General features: G+C 35.2%; 2 protein-coding genes across 2 annotated transcripts in view; one reads left to right on the forward strand and one right to left on the reverse strand.

Annotated features, from left to right (window-relative positions):
* LOC119835413 (tyrosine-protein kinase Abl) overlaps positions 1-17,605 on the forward strand; it is a 55,964-nt gene that overhangs the window by 30,437 nt on the left and 7,922 nt on the right. The window contains exons 5-11 of the mRNA XM_038360191.1: positions 793-891; positions 5,709-5,957; positions 6,361-6,644; positions 7,520-7,796; positions 12,927-13,077; positions 13,620-13,776; positions 14,267-14,355. Of these exons, the coding sequence (XP_038216119.1) occupies positions 793-891; positions 5,709-5,957; positions 6,361-6,644; positions 7,520-7,796; positions 12,927-13,077; positions 13,620-13,776; positions 14,267-14,355 (1,306 nt within the window). The remainder of the gene's footprint in view (positions 1-792; positions 892-5,708; positions 5,958-6,360; positions 6,645-7,519; positions 7,797-12,926; positions 13,078-13,619; positions 13,777-14,266; positions 14,356-17,605) is intronic.
* On the reverse strand, positions 10,170-11,713 carry LOC119835414. The gene is made up of 4 exons (XM_038360192.1): positions 11,576-11,713; positions 11,351-11,481; positions 11,078-11,153; positions 10,170-10,859 (listed from the first exon to the last, which is right to left on the reverse strand). Exons 1-4 carry the CDS (start codon positions 11,631-11,633, stop codon positions 10,654-10,656), a joined length of 471 nt encoding a protein of 156 aa, XP_038216120.1. The 5' UTR covers positions 11,634-11,713; the 3' UTR covers positions 10,170-10,653.

Genomic DNA, 17,605 nt, shown 5'->3' on the forward strand with positions numbered 1-17,605 from the left:
AAAAAAAAAAAAAAAAAAAAAAACGTGAGCCCGTGATGCTAACTCTAAACCGACGGGGCTTTAGGATTTAGTTTAGTGATTACGTGTGTATTGTCGATGAGTCTAATTCTGTTTGAATTTTAGTAACATTTAAAGGAACATGTATGTAATGACATCGAAATTGTAGATAATTAGGGTGAGATCAATAAGGATTCGCAAAGCATTTCTTGCTAATAATTTCTGAAGAGTATTTTTAATTGTGTGTTTTAGCGATAACTCAATACGTCTTCATCATATAGATAAAGTACAATCAATTCTATTAGTTATGTGTGCTTGATATGGTAGTCTGAGGTATTGTTATATTAGGTTTTAGCAAGAGTGTACGTATTATATTATGTAAAACCCTTTCTTGCTAATATTATCACCAGTTCACTAGAATAAAATATAATAACGTCTAATATTGTGAATCTTCTCCGACATTATTAAATCTTTTCCTAGCAAAATTTCAATATCATAAATTCCTTGTACATAATTTAATGATATTTTGCTACGTATAGTTTTATAAGCAGATGTTATTGTTTATTATGTTTTAAATAATTTAAATAATGTAAAAATTTAACTTAGAATTTGTTTAAGCTGTAGTCAAATTGAAAACCGTATCTTTAAACATTTGTATGCCAATTTGTTAGCGAAATGTGCGGACGTGAAATAAATTTTTAAAAAGCTTTGTAACCACAATTCTGACATTTAAATTCATATCATTTAATTTCATTTATTGCATTATATTTTACTGAAAAACATAAATGCTTGCAGGTCAGAGAGTCGGAATCCAGCCCCGGACAACGGAGCATTTCCCTGAGATACGAAGGTCGAGTGTACCACTACAGGATCAACGAAGACTCAGATGGAAAGGTAAAATTACAGATGTCCAGATTTCAATATATGTAATCACTTCATGATTAAATTAAGTGTGCGTTTTTTAATGGAGTTAAATGATTAGGTTAGAGTCACTGCAGAGTTTCTTGTCGGCTCTTCTGCTTTAGTAGCGATGCAATATCAACGTATTATGACGATTTAAAGGCTCAAATTAATGTTTCGTTTTTTTGACTGAGCTGGTGGTTCGCCTGATGGTAAACGATCACCACCGCCCATGAACATTCGCAGAGGCTCAGACTTCTGAGAATGCGCTGCCCGCTTTTAAGGGAGAAGGGACAAGGAAAGATTGATGACTGGAAACAGGGAATGGACTGGCAAGGGCTAGAAGGAAATAGGGCATCGTTATATCAGATTATTTGTTTGAATTTTTGAGGTGAATAATTAGAATATGTACTTTGTTTATTTATCAAAATATAAAACGGGATTTTTTTTTACTTTAGCAAATATAATATATCAGTTAAAAACTAGCTGTTCGCCACGGCTTCGCTCGTGGTGCATACGTGTATATAGTGTATGTTACACAGTGAGTTTGCAGCTTTCTAGCGGTGAAAGAATTGTTGAAATTGCTCTAGTAGTTTTTGTATCTTATTTGTTTTAAACATAACAACATAACAAACATTTCACATACTTACATACAAATCGTTCCTCTTAATAATATTTGTATAGATCAAGGGAAAATGTTTATTGTTTAATTGATATGGATATATATAAAAACCGTTTTCATATGAAACAAAACAACAAAATGAAACGAAACTTTGAAATGTGACATGATTTTTCTGTCGCTCTTTTACAGATTTTGTTAACTGACACTGGTTTCGAGTTAATACAACATTACAATTTCAGGCTATTTGTTAGTTTATATAAAATTGCCAGAGATAAAGGTTTGCGCTTGGAGGCGAATTGAAAAATGAAATCTGGGAAATAATCGTTACTTAAAGATCAAACTAGTGTGAGTTCACGCGAGACAATCGCGTATCTAATGAAGCGAGTTAAGTCTTTATGTCATCTTCACTATTGGAATTGAACAGGAATTGAATGAATTTTCACAATGCTCTTGTTCCCTAATCCTACGCTCACTGGCTTTGTGTCGTCATTTAATTATATATATTATTAAATTACGTACATGTAAGGTTTTGTTTGACGTTGTTTGCTAACCCGTTGTTAGTTCGACCGTATTTAGAAATAACGTTTTGTTTGTATTTGTTCTTAGAGACGACAGTTGAAATGTTCTCCAAATTGCGTGGAATTGGCGTCTCGTGCTTAATTTCGTGTCACACACCGTTTTTAGATTCTTTTTGTTAATTAGTTAATTTCTCAAAGTAATAAATAATTGAACGTGATGACGTTAAATACGTCTGTAGATGTAAGAGGCGACAGCACTTTGTCTTCAATAGCAATAGAAATACGTAACCAAGGCTTCAGAGTGAATGGTTAACAGTAGTGTATTGGACAGCAGAGTGGCAGTGCGACGGGCGTGCACCGGGAGTGCAACGTGACAGAAACAATGCGTCAGCACTGCAAATTAGCTTCCGCTAGGTATACTAGGTGTTTCACGGTACAACGGAGACTAGATTTTGTAAGCGCAGCTCTCGCGGTGTAGAGGAATATATTCCTAGGATCATTATTTTGGTTCACTGCACATCGGTCGTAAAGAGACGGTTGGGAGAGTAATATAAAAGGCAAATATCGTGTCACCTAAATATGCAAAAGTTCCGTTAATGGTGCGTCGTCGTGCCTAGCTGGAGTTTTGAATAATACACTAGGAGGATCTTTGTAAAGACGAGATGACATTTGAAAAGTTTGTGTTAGGTAAATTATATGTACCACGAAATGCGCCATAATGAAAAGCTTTAGTTTTACTCCAGATGTAATAGAATACGAGCGTATCTAGGTTCTCGCTAAAATTAATTAATTAGCATTGTTCTGTATTGACGAGTGTCAGGTTTCACGAGGAATATTCGTAGCAAATCACGAATTTAAGCTCGTTGGACGTTGCCCATCAGCTATTACCGGTATTGTTCATTATTCAATAGATACCGACGGCATGCTACTGCTTAAATGTTATATGCAGTGACTATAGTCATGTTCAATTATTTTAAATAGATATTGTGCGTGTTTTGTTCCCAATCGTACCAAGGGGCATTGTATAACGATTTTATATTTACCTGCATTATAGGTAGCGAGTTGTTTTAATAAAACAGTCCTCGAATAAACGAAACAACGAACATCCACGAAACGAAAGTAATAAAATTGAATTAAATGTAGTTTACAAGAGCATGTACTCAACTTGACAAAAAATTGGGTTTTTCGAGTTATTGCGCTGACAATTTTGAAAAACCGTAAAACCTCTTGACTAGTAAATGAATATTTTCCGCAGTAATTTTTATACTTTTTAATACGAAGTCACTGAACTCTATCTAGACGAAACATCTGAATAATAAAATGCGTTAAAAGAAACTTTAATGGTTTAATTGCTTCCTTTAAGAGCAGACTATAAATAGCTTTTAGTTACACTAATCGAAAAAGTATTGAATAATTTTAAATAAGTCGTACTTTAAAGATTCATATTTGAAAATATTTACCTCAGTAATTCATAAAACGATTTTGTTTCATATATTCAGAGATTCCAAATCAACCATCATAGACTGTAATATTGCAGAATTTGTGTTCTATTTTATAAAACATCGATGCAGTAATAAATACCTAACATTCCAGCCTTTCAAACCTCTGTTATATACTAGACATTTTTATAGCATTACAGATAAATATGGATCAAAGAATATGAATTGTTGTACATAGAAAAATAAATGCAATATTTATGACTTTTATTGTATTGGCTTCTTCTATTCTATAGCTGTGCTGTTTTTTAACTTTTATACCCTTATTTTTATTCTTCAAACGCTATTCGTATAGCTTTTGTTATCCGTTCATACGATCCTAGCGCAGTGGAGGCTTAACTCATATGTTGCGTATCATGACATAGGATTAAATCGAATTCAATGCTTAGGGGACGTGTAAGGGACCGTATAGATTGCCCTGATGAGGTTTCGACTAGCTATACACGTAATGTATATGCTAATGTATATAATAAATTACGTGTCACATTGTTTGCCCGCGATGGAAAAGTACTCAACCTATTTTAATAAAATTTGTACATCATGTGCAGTTTCATCCAACTTAAAAAATAGGATAGTTTATTATATTTCAATTGCTATTACTGTCCTGGCGGAGCCGGGGCGTGCAGCTAGTGATATATACGCGAAATAATTTTATGACATTAAAGTCTGTTCCTTATCAATCAGTAGCAATATTTTAATATGTTGCAAAAAATTGGTATTTTATATAATTAAACTCAAATAACTACTGTTTGATTCGCTCGCAAATTATAAATTCAGTTGTTTAGCTTCTGGCGGATGTTCTTTCTCTTTACCATTTGAAACCTTTGTACAGAGCAAACGTGCTTAAAAATTCCAGGTATTCTATTCATATGCTACAATATAAAATAAAACATGTATGAGATATAATATATTATTTGCACACTGCACAGTGACACATGGACTTTCTATATCTCTTTATAATGGGGCACAAAATGTCGACGTAACGAATAAAGTTTTTAAAAGGATTTATTAATAAAAGAAAGATGTTCTGTTTATTGCAACTTTATGTAGTTGAATCTCGACTTTCATTTCGCCTACGGGCCGTCTCGTCTTCTAACAAGGTAATACGATGATTGCAATTAGTTGAAACTTTGCAACAATTGTATTTGTCCCTCCGAGCGACGGAGACTAATGTATCGCTAATTACTCTGATATTTTGCCGAGCACTGTTTGTTCGGAGGAATTGTTGTTTGTTCCTAATTGGAAAGCACTCAACTCACAAATATCTTAAGGGTGTTTTTATTTCCCAACCTTCTTATGGCTAATAATATTTCTCTTCAACTAGCAATAAAAAAGTCGTGTAATTTTCTTTTCTGTTTAATAAAGTTAAACCCACGTCGATACCGGAGGCTTGGAATGTAACACGAAACTCTCAGACATGTCTCGCGTTTCTTGGGCTTTGATTGAATTCGATTAAGCATACCCAAACGTAATAGCTATATCCTACAAACTGTATTACAAATTAATAGTGCAATCAGTGTACTATTCAAGCCAGAAGCATCAGTTTGATGCATGAAATTGTAGCCGCATATCAGCTAATTGAACCACACGGCCAAACTAAGCTCTACCTGGAAATCTGTTTGCGAACCTGCCCTGGATTTTATAACGCCCTTTTGGATTTTATAGGCCCTTTATAACGAATTCAATGCGAAACATGCCAATTTATCAAATATATTTGCAATATTTTATATCAAGCGTTGCGCCCGCTTCGTACCGGGGCTTTCATTTGATTGCAAATTAACTAGGAAGTGTCTATAATGACGAATGAATTGAATGTAATTGTAGAGGACAGACGGATTGATGCGGTAGATGTTCGATTCCTACATAAAATGTTTATGTTGATATTTGCGATTATTTTATAAAAGAAATATATAAAATAGTTGTTTAGTATAAATATAAGGTAATTCATAATAATTCGCTGTCGTTAGTTAGCCCTTTCGAAAAACATGATGATGTTGTTGGTGTTTTTTGATTTAGGAAATTTATAGACTTAAATTAGATATTTTTCTTTCCATCATTTCTGTTCAATCGCATTTAATTTGATTTCGCATTAGTAGGATTGATACCAACTGCGTGTCCACTTATTTTTATCAGGCGATTTTATACATTGCTAAATTTATTATATTGCCACCGCAGGTGTACGTAACGTCGGAATCTAAATTCGGCACGCTAGCCGAACTGGTACACCACCATTCAGTATTGGGTGACGGGCTCATAACCCAGCTGCTTTACCCAGCACCCAAACGTAACAAACCCACGGTGTTCCCACTGGCCCCGCCCGACGAGTGGGAGATAGACCGGACCGACATTGTAATGAAACACAAACTGGGAGGGGGACAGTACGGCGACGTGTATGAAGCCGCCTGGATGAGATGCAATATGACTGTAAGTAATGATGGTTGGGCTAAATAACTTGTTGTCGTGATGAAGTTGTAAGTGTGTGTTATTTTCGAAGTGCCGCTAGTAGAGATGAGTATTATAACCTTTTCAATAAGGATTTTCACTTGCTGATACTAAATGAAATTATCTCCCAATTTTCCACACTATAGAACTTCCACATTTTAAACAAGGATGTGGCATTTCACTGTTTTCGATTACTAAAGAAGTTCTTGCACGGTACATAGTATAGTTCTAATCTTTCAACTTTATTCTTTGTCTTGTCTATGGAATTGCTTTGCCTATCATATACGGATTAACTTCCTATTTATATCGAAGTGGATGTACGCGTCATCGAGGATTTAAAGGAAGTTCATAAAGTTGAAGTGTATCACTGCACATTTGCCTGCAGGTTGCTGTGAAAACCCTCAAGGACGACACCATGGCCCTAAAGGACTTCCTCGAAGAAGCGGCCATCATGAAGGAGATGCGGCACCCGAACCTCGTGCAGTTGCTCGGGGTCTGCACACGCGAGCCGCCATTCTACATCATAACCGAGTTCATGAGCCGCGGGAATCTCCTGGAGTACCTCCGCACTGGGAACAGAGACCATATTGACGCCGTGGTACTCATGTACATGGCCACCCAGATCGCGTCCGGCATGAGCTACTTGGAGAGCCGCTCGTTTATACACAGGTATGTTGTTTGCTGGAATATTGGCACCGCGGATCGTATCAAATAGCGTAACAAGAAAATATTCTGTTTATTGTGGCAATTGAAGTGTTTACTCGAAGAGTTGAAAGGTGCTGGGCGCATGTAAAATCTGTCCTCATTTCGATGCTGTAAACATATTTGTGTGTAATTACTCTGCGAGCTATGCGAATGATGTTAAATTTTATGCTTCATTTTGATAGAGCGCATTTCGAAATTATGACGTCCATTAATATAATTACAAGTCGCTTAACACGAATTTGATGCACGGCCGTTTAATCAATTTCAGCGTATATTGCGTTATAATTTATCGTTGTTACGTGTCGTTTATAATTGCTGACATATTATATATACTCACATTTAAATAGGTCCATCCCAAAATGGCAGTTGTTGTATTATTAATAAAAGAATATAACTATCTAAAAAAAACACAGATTTTCTGCTTAGTGTAGAATGGTATTTGTACATTTGATTTGGTCTGCGAAAGAGCAGAAGTAGAAAGCAGCGTTTGACAGTCATTTTGTAAACCCTAAAAGAAAGTGCTGGAGTATCCATAGACGATATATTTCAATTTATAAGATCTCTTTTCATTTTTGTTATTATCCTTTAGGCGTTTATTCTGTATTCAGTTAGTACAACAAAATTTTTGTGTAACTAAGCAAAAATCCGTCTATTTCAAGCTACTAGCGAAGTGATATCACTATGTAAGATATAGTGTGGATATACACCCTATATGTATATAGTGCACAGTGCATCGCTTAAATTAATTAAAAACACACAAAGTGTCCACTCGCAAAAGTTGCGAAATGCCACTGGAATACTATACAAATTGATGGAAACACCGTCCGCGCACATTGCAGGGACCTGGCGGCGCGCAACTGTCTCGTCGGCGAGAACCACCTGGTGAAGGTGGCGGACTTTGGGCTCGCGCGGCTGATGCGCGACGACACGTACACGGCGCACGCCGGCGCCAAGTTCCCGATCAAGTGGACCGCGCCCGAGGGGCTCGCCTACAACACGTTCAGCACCAAGAGCGACGTCTGGGCGTTCGGTATACTGCTGTGGGAGATCGCCACCTACGGGATGTCGCCCTACCCGGGCGTGGATCTGGCGGACGTCTATCACATGCTGGAGAAGGTGGGTCGCGGCGTTTACAAGTAATATGGGTATTAGTACGTATAAGTAGTAGTAGTATTATATACGGGAATGTTGCCGCAATGGATGGAGACTGTGTAAGTTGGGAAGTCGACGTGTATGTCAAGGGTCAATAAGGTAACTAGGGAATCCTTTCCCTAGTTACCTTATCATCATCACAGGAAAGAACGAATGGATTGGGAAGAACGAGGAAAAGGGAACGGGCCTCCGGCTCCCCCGCTCATCGTACGGAACACAGTAGCATGGCTCAATTCGTGCCGACACCTGCTCGACTCCCACATACAAATCACTTGAAGTAGGATAGAGTAGGAGAGGCGTGTGGATGTTTGGTACTCTGCACTCGGGATACTGCTATGGGTTAGTTGCCAAAGGGCAATTTAACGGCATATTTTCTTACCCTTCGGCATCTCGGAGTCTTCTTGGAGAAAGTGGGTTGAAAGAAGGGAAAGGTGGTGGGTGGCGCTTTTCTCCTTAGAAGCCAAATTGGATTAATTTGATTATACTTGGGTTGAATGTGAGCACACGTAAGTGTTTTGTGTGTATATATTTTATGTTATTTTTTATTTAGGATCGCAAAAGGTGTACTTAAGCTATACATCAGTTTTATAAATAGAAGTTGACGTTTGCATAACCAGTTATATGTGATCACAACTTGTACACAACCGTTAACATGAATTTATGAAATGATACAAAACTTATAAGTAACAGTAAAATAGTCTAATTAGTAATAATCATGTATGCGATATAAACCTGCCCCAAGTTCCTAAGATTTTGGTATTATGAATGTCTCTGAAAAACGTTTTGCTAGGCGAGTTACCTTTTGGAAGTGCATCGAACTTAAAAAAAGATGTTTTTGACCATTCCATTATGAAGAATTGAATTTGAATTTGAATATGAATTTGAATTTGATGGTATTGTATATGGGAAATTACGTTATGTTTATCAAGCACAATATTGCCCGCTTACATTTGGATGTAACCTGTTTTATGTGAATTGTCAATGTGTGTATAATGCGATGAAATAGATTGAAGAGATATCGACTGGTTCGTTGACATTAGGATACATAAAAGGCGAAAAGCATGGATCAAAAAACAGATTGTGTAATGTCTCCAAAACACAGTGTATATTATTTGAATGTGCACATTCGCTTGTAGTTAAGCGTTACGCGTACGCGTTTAAAGTTGCATCGGGAAGAATTTCTCACCTTTAAAAAAATAGGAGTTTATAAATATATTAGCTGCGCCCCACGGTTTCACCCGCGTAAGTTCGTATCCCGTAGGAATATCGGGATAATAAGTTGCCTATATGTTATTCCAGTTGTCCAGCTGTCTACTTACCAAATTTCATTGCAATCGGTTCAGTAGATTTTGCGTGAAAGAACAACAGACACAAACACACATCCTTACAAACTTTCGCATTTATAATATTAGCAGGATTGAGACAATGTTAAGTGAAGTGTAAAAATTGTTCTTTTTTCTGCTAATTATGGGACAGTTTTTGTTAAAATAACCACTTATAATCAGATGCCCGCCTACTCCACGGCTTGCTCTGCCATTAAAAAAGCTAAATAGAAAATATCAGGAAGCGATACAAGTATAATTATCCACTTACTGCTATATTATTTGTATATAACTCTTCAATTTACAAATTTAGAACTAAATAACGTAATAATTTACATATAGAAGTAGGATTGTGAATCGTATGAACTAAATATAATTAAATAAGCTACTATATCTTATATAGCTAATTTTAGTTTATGTTAAAATGATAATTTAATATCGAATAAAGATATGGAAAACGTTTAATTTTTATTATTTTTCTATCACTGAAGAAAATATCAAAATAGTATACACAAGTCTATCATTTAACAACCCCAAAGATTTAGCTATACAATGATCAATTACGGTTTTTTCTATATCTTATGAGAATCTTATGGTATCTTCATAAAGGAGAAATTGATTTTTCCTAACGTCGTACTTAATTTATTACAATTAATTAAACAACCACCTGAAGACCAATTGTGCATTTAAAATAAAATATCGGAAAGTTTCGAATTCGGATAAAGACTATTTCTCTACCCGAATTATACCGGAGCAGTAAACTATCTCAAATCAAAATTTATCCGTAATTTCTGTTTCTATCGATAATACAGCAGATCAAACTATCTTGGAAATGTTTCGGTTGGATGATGGCGTATTATTATTGATGTGGGATAATATTTAAAATCCATAAATACATAACAAATTTCCGCGAATAATGTTTTTCACAGATTATCAAGATTTAATCAAAGTGTCAGTACAAAAGTTTCATGTGTTTAATCTGTGAGAATATGTGAAATAAAACAATCATTAGACATCAACGTTTATTAACGATATAATAAACCGAAATATAAAAACAAACCAAAAACGGTTCACGCGAGAAAGCGCACTCAACATGGCTCCGGTTTCAAAACAACAAGTTCGACTTTTTGCATTTCGTGTGAAAATTAACTTCGTAGTTTATTAAACAAGGCAATGATGCAAGAGCAAACTATAACGTGTTACAAAACTATAGCGATAACAAAATTTCCAAGCGGGCTAAAACACAAACACGTCCTGTGCCCACTATACACCTATGCTCATTTCATTTTGTCAAACATTATGACGAATATTAACAAATTGCTTTTGTTGTAATGTGTATTTAGAATATGCAAACAGTATGAAATTAATATAGCCAATGTTTTGGATATTATTTTTAATGAATCACTAGAAGCGTACAATTTATTTCAATGTTAACAGAAAATTTGCTAAGTATCTTGGGGTGGGGCGTTATTCTTGTGAATTAAAACAGGTAGAACGTATTAACAGTGCGAGGAGTCGGTGCAAAGATGTTTTTTGCACAACGAGCATTGAGGTCTGCTGACTGCAATGCGTGAGAATATCTCTGAGGCGGATAGTTCCTTGCTTAGCTTACTGCACATGGAGTAGGAGACGGATTTCTTTGAGAAGTCCTTGGCGGGGACGCAAGTGCGCGCCCGAACCGGCCCGATTTCTTGACCAGTCTCGACTGGAAATATATTTACGTTATGAATGCATTTGAGAGCACCTTCGTCACTAGTTTATGGATATTTTTAACATCTTACAACTGTTTGTAAGCAATATTGGACAAAATTTTGTTTTATTTCTTCGTTGTGATTTGGTGTATAGGACTAAAGATAAGTTACACTATACTGTAAACAATATTTCAGAAATGTTGCTTTTCGTGAGACAAAATATATTTTTTACCTAATTTAGCTGACTCCGACGTGATGACGATACACAGGAACGCCATCCCTGGGATGTAACAGTCGATGTTTGGAACCTTTGAACGATTAATCGTCATTTAATAATTTTTCGCGCAATTCTTTGCATGTAAATACGCAAATCGCTTTGTTGTATGAACCGTTTGATTACTTCGATTTATTTTAAGGAAGGAGCGTTAACGTAGTAATGCCTAAAATTAATGCTCGCAGTTACTAATAGCTTTGTAGTTACAGAAATAGTGCAATGTTTACTCACAGTAATGTTTGCATAGTCGGGGTGGTCCGGATCCCAGCAACCGGGATGATCGAAGGAGAGGCAATTGTAGCACTGGATGCCTTTAGCGGTCGGCGATACAAACTTTTTCGGTTTCGCCTTTTTATGTTTGCCTGAAACGAAATATGTCCAATGTCATTACGATAAAACCGACACAGAACATTGCTTTAAAACGGAAAACATCTATAAAACAATAAAATCACTCACCATTCACAGCTATCGTGAAGAGAAGAAAGTAAATGATCGAGTTCCTTAAAATCGACATTTTAATACTCCGCTATTCTGGCCTCGGTGTGTATGCGTTCAGCTCTGCTCCGTGAATGATTTACGAAACACGTTGCGTGCGGTTTATATTCTGTCATACGATGACGCCAGTTCACAGGCTCTCGTACATGGTGTATTTTAATGCATTTTTCCATGTATGTTTAAATGAGAGTTGGATTACATAATGCCGTAGTTTATAATAACTGTCCATAACAATGTGGATAGATCGGGTGCGTTATCTATTTCCTAGTTAATATTTTATGAGCGTATCCGTTAGCATTGGAGTGATTTAATTAAACATGAGACTGATTTATGCCTGGCTTAGTGCCTTATAATCAAATAAGTTATGGTATCAGTAAATTGCAAGGACATAGTAATCCCGCTATTTGTAATTTGATATTATTAAATGAAAATTTATATTATCAATATATATATCGATTTAAAAATGAACTGCATGTATATCATTGTATTTATTACACGCAAGTTGTATATTTGTCATCTTGTACAGTAATCTATGTGTAATTTGTATACAAAATATTATTGTTTTTGCATTGAAAGTATGCGCCCGCGTCGATTTGTATACTACTGATTTGCCTCAACATTAACAATGATTATTATGTTTACTCTATGGTGATTGAAATATCTCATACTCTGAATCTGATAAATTAAGTTTGCAGCTTAATAATGCAAGAATTAAATTCATATACATAGTGTATACTCTGATAGTGTATTATTCTCATAATTGATGGCGTTGTAGTATTATTTTAGGAGGCTTAATGTGTAGAGGCGAACTCCTCGCTCTTAGTGAATAAATATTTTATTCACAGAAACAACGAAAAACATGGATTTTATATTCATATGATAATTGTTGTTAATTGCATTCCACGCTTAGCTTAGCTTGCCAATATAGTCATGCTTTTACCAGCACAGTTTCTTTCCCGATCCCTTGCAATTTCCGAGGTAAAACCTATCCCAAGTCGTTTCAGTTGTTTATTTGCTTAAGAGGCAGAAAGACTGATTTACTTTGGCATTTGTATATTGTATATTCTCTTCGCTTACTTGATCAGTACCACCTTATTATGAAGAGATTCTGAAACGTTTATTAAATAAATTATCTACCTTTCATTTTGTGGTTTTGAGGAGAAAAATTGTAGCTGTTTTATTTGATTTTTATATGTTGTCCACGATTCCACAGTCCCACGATTCACACATTAGTTTTAAGATTACAGTTATCTCATAACTTCTTTTTCATTAACTCCATTCAGGATGTCGTTAACGGTATGTTTCACCCCAGGGCTACCGCATGGAGTGTCCCCCCGGGTGTCCGGCGGCGGTTTACGAGCTGATGCGCGGCTGCTGGCAGTGGAACACCTCAGATCGCCCAACCTTCAGGGAGATCCATCACGCTCTGGAGCACATGTTTCAGGATAATTCCATAACTGAAGGTAGGGTTATTATTGGTAAGAATTTTCGACCTGGTTGTGTAGTAGACTGAAACTTAAGAATTATGCTCCCCGACACAATTCTTTAAGGTTATTTTTGCAGTAAAGAATATTTGTTTAGTCCGTAATTCTGTGTAAGTTGATAGAATGTTCAACTGGCCTGGCTTCGCTCATGGTTCATGTACAGCCTATAGCTCTCAGGGATTACGTACAATAATGACTGTGAAAGATTTATCGAAATTAAATTTATACTTAGTATAATTGCTCATTTTCTTATACTTATATACTTATATTTTCCACATAAATTCGTTGCATAATTTTTGCTGATGAATGTCTACTTTATTACCTATTGACTTATAGATCATTTAAAACGTAAGCAAAACTGTTATTTACTTTAACGAATGCTGTACTGTATTGTGTGCTCTCATATCTCGATATCTTAAAGTATAAAACTACTGAGATATTATTAACGCTTAATAAGATATTTTTAACGCATAAACCGCGATTCAATACACGCGTCTACATGATATCGCGCCGCCTTCCAGAAGTCGAGAAGCAGCTGCAGGAGGGCTGCACGGGCACGCCGCAGATGTCGCTGAAGAAGGCGGCCAGCGTCGGCGGCGCGGTGGAGCGCGGCGTGCAGATGCGCCGCCCGACCAACCGGCGCGGCAAGCAGGCGCCGACGCCGCCCAAGCGGACCAGGTAGCGTTCGAGAACGTTCTAGAAGTTTGCCGCCTGTTCCTTCCAGAATACTCTTGGAACTTCATCTCAACTACGCTTTTGAAACAATGTTGTTTCACACAAATATAAGTTTTTTTTGTTTGTGTATATGTGTAGTCGTGTAGACATATTTTAGTCAAAATTGAAACCCGTACACACATACACAAACACATAGATTAGTGTGTATGCTGTTTTATCGCATCAACCAGTACGGGAAACAGACGCCTACGCATCCAAAGCGAACCAGGTTGCGTTCCAGAACGTTCCAGAGCAAAGAAAATGTTCTGATATTTTATCATGTTACGTACAGACGGTCATGGCATTGTCAGTGATATAGTATTGTACTAACTTCAATTGGATATAAGGGTCGATCCATTCTAGGGTTCTAGACTGTTCCAGTGGACACAACATAAATATAACCTCTTTAAAATATTAGTATCGAGTCATACTAAAATTTGCTTATTCAACACAGCTTGCTGTCCTCGTGCAGCTCATTCCGCGAGTCGCAGTATACCACAGAGGAGCAGGCCGGTCACGACGACGGGCTCGCTTCGCTCAACGGTAAATCTCCCTTCCTTATCCCTCACACATCCCTTATGCATGACATCTGTCGTATGAATAGCGACTCGGTGCGCGATACTTGAGGTTTGAAGATGATTTGGAAGGTTTTCCAATGCAAGTGTATTTTTCGGATTGAATAGTGTTAAAATATATCTAGGTCTTTACTATGGATTCTCTGTGTATATAAATATTCTTATATATAATCATTTTTAGGAGGTGATGAAGAATTACAGATATACATTTCGTGAAGTTACTTATTAAGTACCGAATTGATTAGAGCAGATTTCAAATCATTCGTTTCGTTAGCAATTTGATTAAAAAAAAGTCAGTATGTTCAGACTGCAAAAATAATCAAATTGTAATTCATATAATATTTGAGAGGTTTAAACATTATGGATGTCAACTCATCACCTTGCATATCGGAATGCATTAATAAATAGACAATCAGTTTCGCAATATCGTAGTTTTCTAGATCGGTGACACACAGCACCACAATAAGCAGCACTAAAACGCAGTAGTGTTTCACTTATAGGTTCATTTTGGATATAGAATATATTTTTTTTTCTACGAAAAAAGGGCATCGACGTCACTGTGGGGGAAGTAGCATTCTAAAATACCACCAAATGAAAACTATTTCCTAAATAAACAATCACGCCAATCGGTCGAAAACCCGCGGTAATATCGTATAAAAAATAAAAAAAATAGTCGAATTAAGAAATTTATTTGTTTTTCAGAACGAATAAATGAATATATACATAATTCGTAATCGAAGCTATACCAACGTCGAAGCATTCACATTTACGTTCGTACGTAACTATAATGTCAGTATTCTATGATCCAAAAGTGTGCAATCATCTGAACTGAAGATATTGTCCAAATAACAATTTCTATTTATTAATATATTTATTTATTTTAAAGAGATACAGATACATCTAGTACCTTCTAGCTTTGTTTGTCTGGGTATGTGATAAATGCTAATAAAAATGTTCTATAGCAGTCCATATAACTAACTAAATGGTTTCTCATTCAAATATATTCGTTTGATATTTTTGCAAACTGACAATTGCTTTTGATGTGCGCAACACGCTTATGTGTTAGAGGTGCTTATCTATCGAAATATGACATAAACATTATTTTTATGAAACGATATCAAATTATGGCATATATCCTATGACTACATATATCCGATTCAAACAATATATCATACATATTGTATAATACAGAATATTTCGTTCATTTAATGTTATTTTTTTGTAATTCATTTTTTTTAATAATGTCTGTAAATTAAGATGTGTTATGCCTGTTAATTTTATCTTGACAATAATGATCGCTCACATATTTGTAAATACATCATAACATGCTGATCTTGCATACATTCGCTGTGCCTGATACGTTAATATTACCAATATTACGTATGACATCTATAACGGCTACATTGGGAACGAAAATGTTCTGTTTTCGAATCTATTTGTTTTTTTTTTCTTCGCTTCGCTATTGGCTGTTGTATATTTTATGTTCTTATTAGTGGATTGTCTTGCCAAGCGTGATCATGGGAACGCAAGCAAAGTGATAAGTGTTATTAATATTTATAATTATTATTTTATGTATGCCTAATACATGCGTGTGTTATAATAACGATAAATGTAAGTTATATTTAATATATGCATCTTTTAAACTAGCATTTTTTGTCTTTGTCCGCTCGCAAAGGTGTATAGCGATAGGGTCAAACATTTTGTAAGTATACGCAATGTTACGGGTAGAAAAGTTCCTGCCTTGTGATTATATCTAATTATGTATTTTATTTTATGAGACCCCTTTCGTTTGTTGTATACGGGTTGGCACAAGATCGCGTACAAAGAGAAAATTTTAATGAAATCCAAGGCGAGATGTGAAATTACGAAATAAATTATATTAATTAAGGTCAAATTCAGAAATTCAAATTTTAGACAATTATAAACAACACAGGTTTGATATGGCGTTTTCTCATTGGACGTATTAATTTGCGCCAACCTTTATATTTTGATAAAATAATAATTATAAATGTTCAATTTAGTTACTCTTATAAATATGAAGGTATGAATCTGTCTTGGATGAAATTGGAATTGTCATGTATCCTGACAGACTCATATGTTATATGGATGTTTTTTCTGCGTTTTTATCTATAGAGTGTCAGTATAACTATCTGTAGATACAGCATGTTCTTATAAATGTCAGATGAAAATGGACCATGTGCGGAACTACATACACAAATACTCAAAGATTTGTTTTTTTGTATATCCTTATTGGATGACAGGGATAATACGATTTATTTGTACAGTAGAGTGAGCGAGTCAAACTGTGACTCGACATCGGACTGTTAGGAAAAAGTCTTATTTTGACTTGGAAAAATTGTCATAAAAAAGCCACAAATTGTTTGTGGAAATCACAATTATAACAAAATTTCAAAAACTCAAGTTTGGTTATTGTTTGTCGTATCAAACAACAATGTACTTTATGTTTTTTTTTCATATCGAACGACACAAGTAGTCAGACCAAATATTATTTTTTTTACTTTTTTTGTTCTTAAAAGTGATCAGTTGATGATTTCGACTATGTTTTTTATTCTATATATTATTCTATCCCTTAAATAAATTAAGGTATTTCTCGACATCGCTGTAAAATCGTTTGAATTTTCTATTTTAAATAATCTGAACTAATATTGAAGTATTCTTCTACTAAGGGAGTATGTATATAAGAAAATATCTATTGATTTATTCTGACACTCTGTAATTGAGCAGATTCGATTCGATTTAATTTCGCTCATAGAGGTCGCTTGTGATGTCTATAATTATCTATTCTTTTCTTCTAGAGCTGTGTGATAATTCTTTTCAGTAATTGTTTTATCTGTTTGGGTGGTCTCTAAAGAGCTTATTTATTTTCTAAATAGTGCGTAACATTTCTATTAGATAGTAGGTGCCGCTTTTTATGTGTTCTGTTGTCACATATAGTTTTCAAATATTTTCTTTGACGTTTTAGACGATTTAAGCCATTTTTTTACATTATAGTGTTTTTTCTTGGATTTATCTTCAGGTATTTAAGAGTTTCTATGTAGAGTTTGAAGTATTTCATACAAATGTATCCATTTACATAGATTGAGTTTCATAAAATTAGTAAGTATTTGAGTTTTTATTATCATTCGACGCAGTCATTCAACATTGTCATCAAATATAATCCTTCAACTAAACATTTCCATAAATAGTAACTCTCAAAC

This window comes from Zerene cesonia, chromosome Z (assembly GCF_012273895.1).
Source record: "Zerene cesonia ecotype Mississippi chromosome Z, Zerene_cesonia_1.1, whole genome shotgun sequence".
Classification (NCBI taxonomy): domain Eukaryota; kingdom Metazoa; phylum Arthropoda; class Insecta; order Lepidoptera; family Pieridae; genus Zerene; species Zerene cesonia.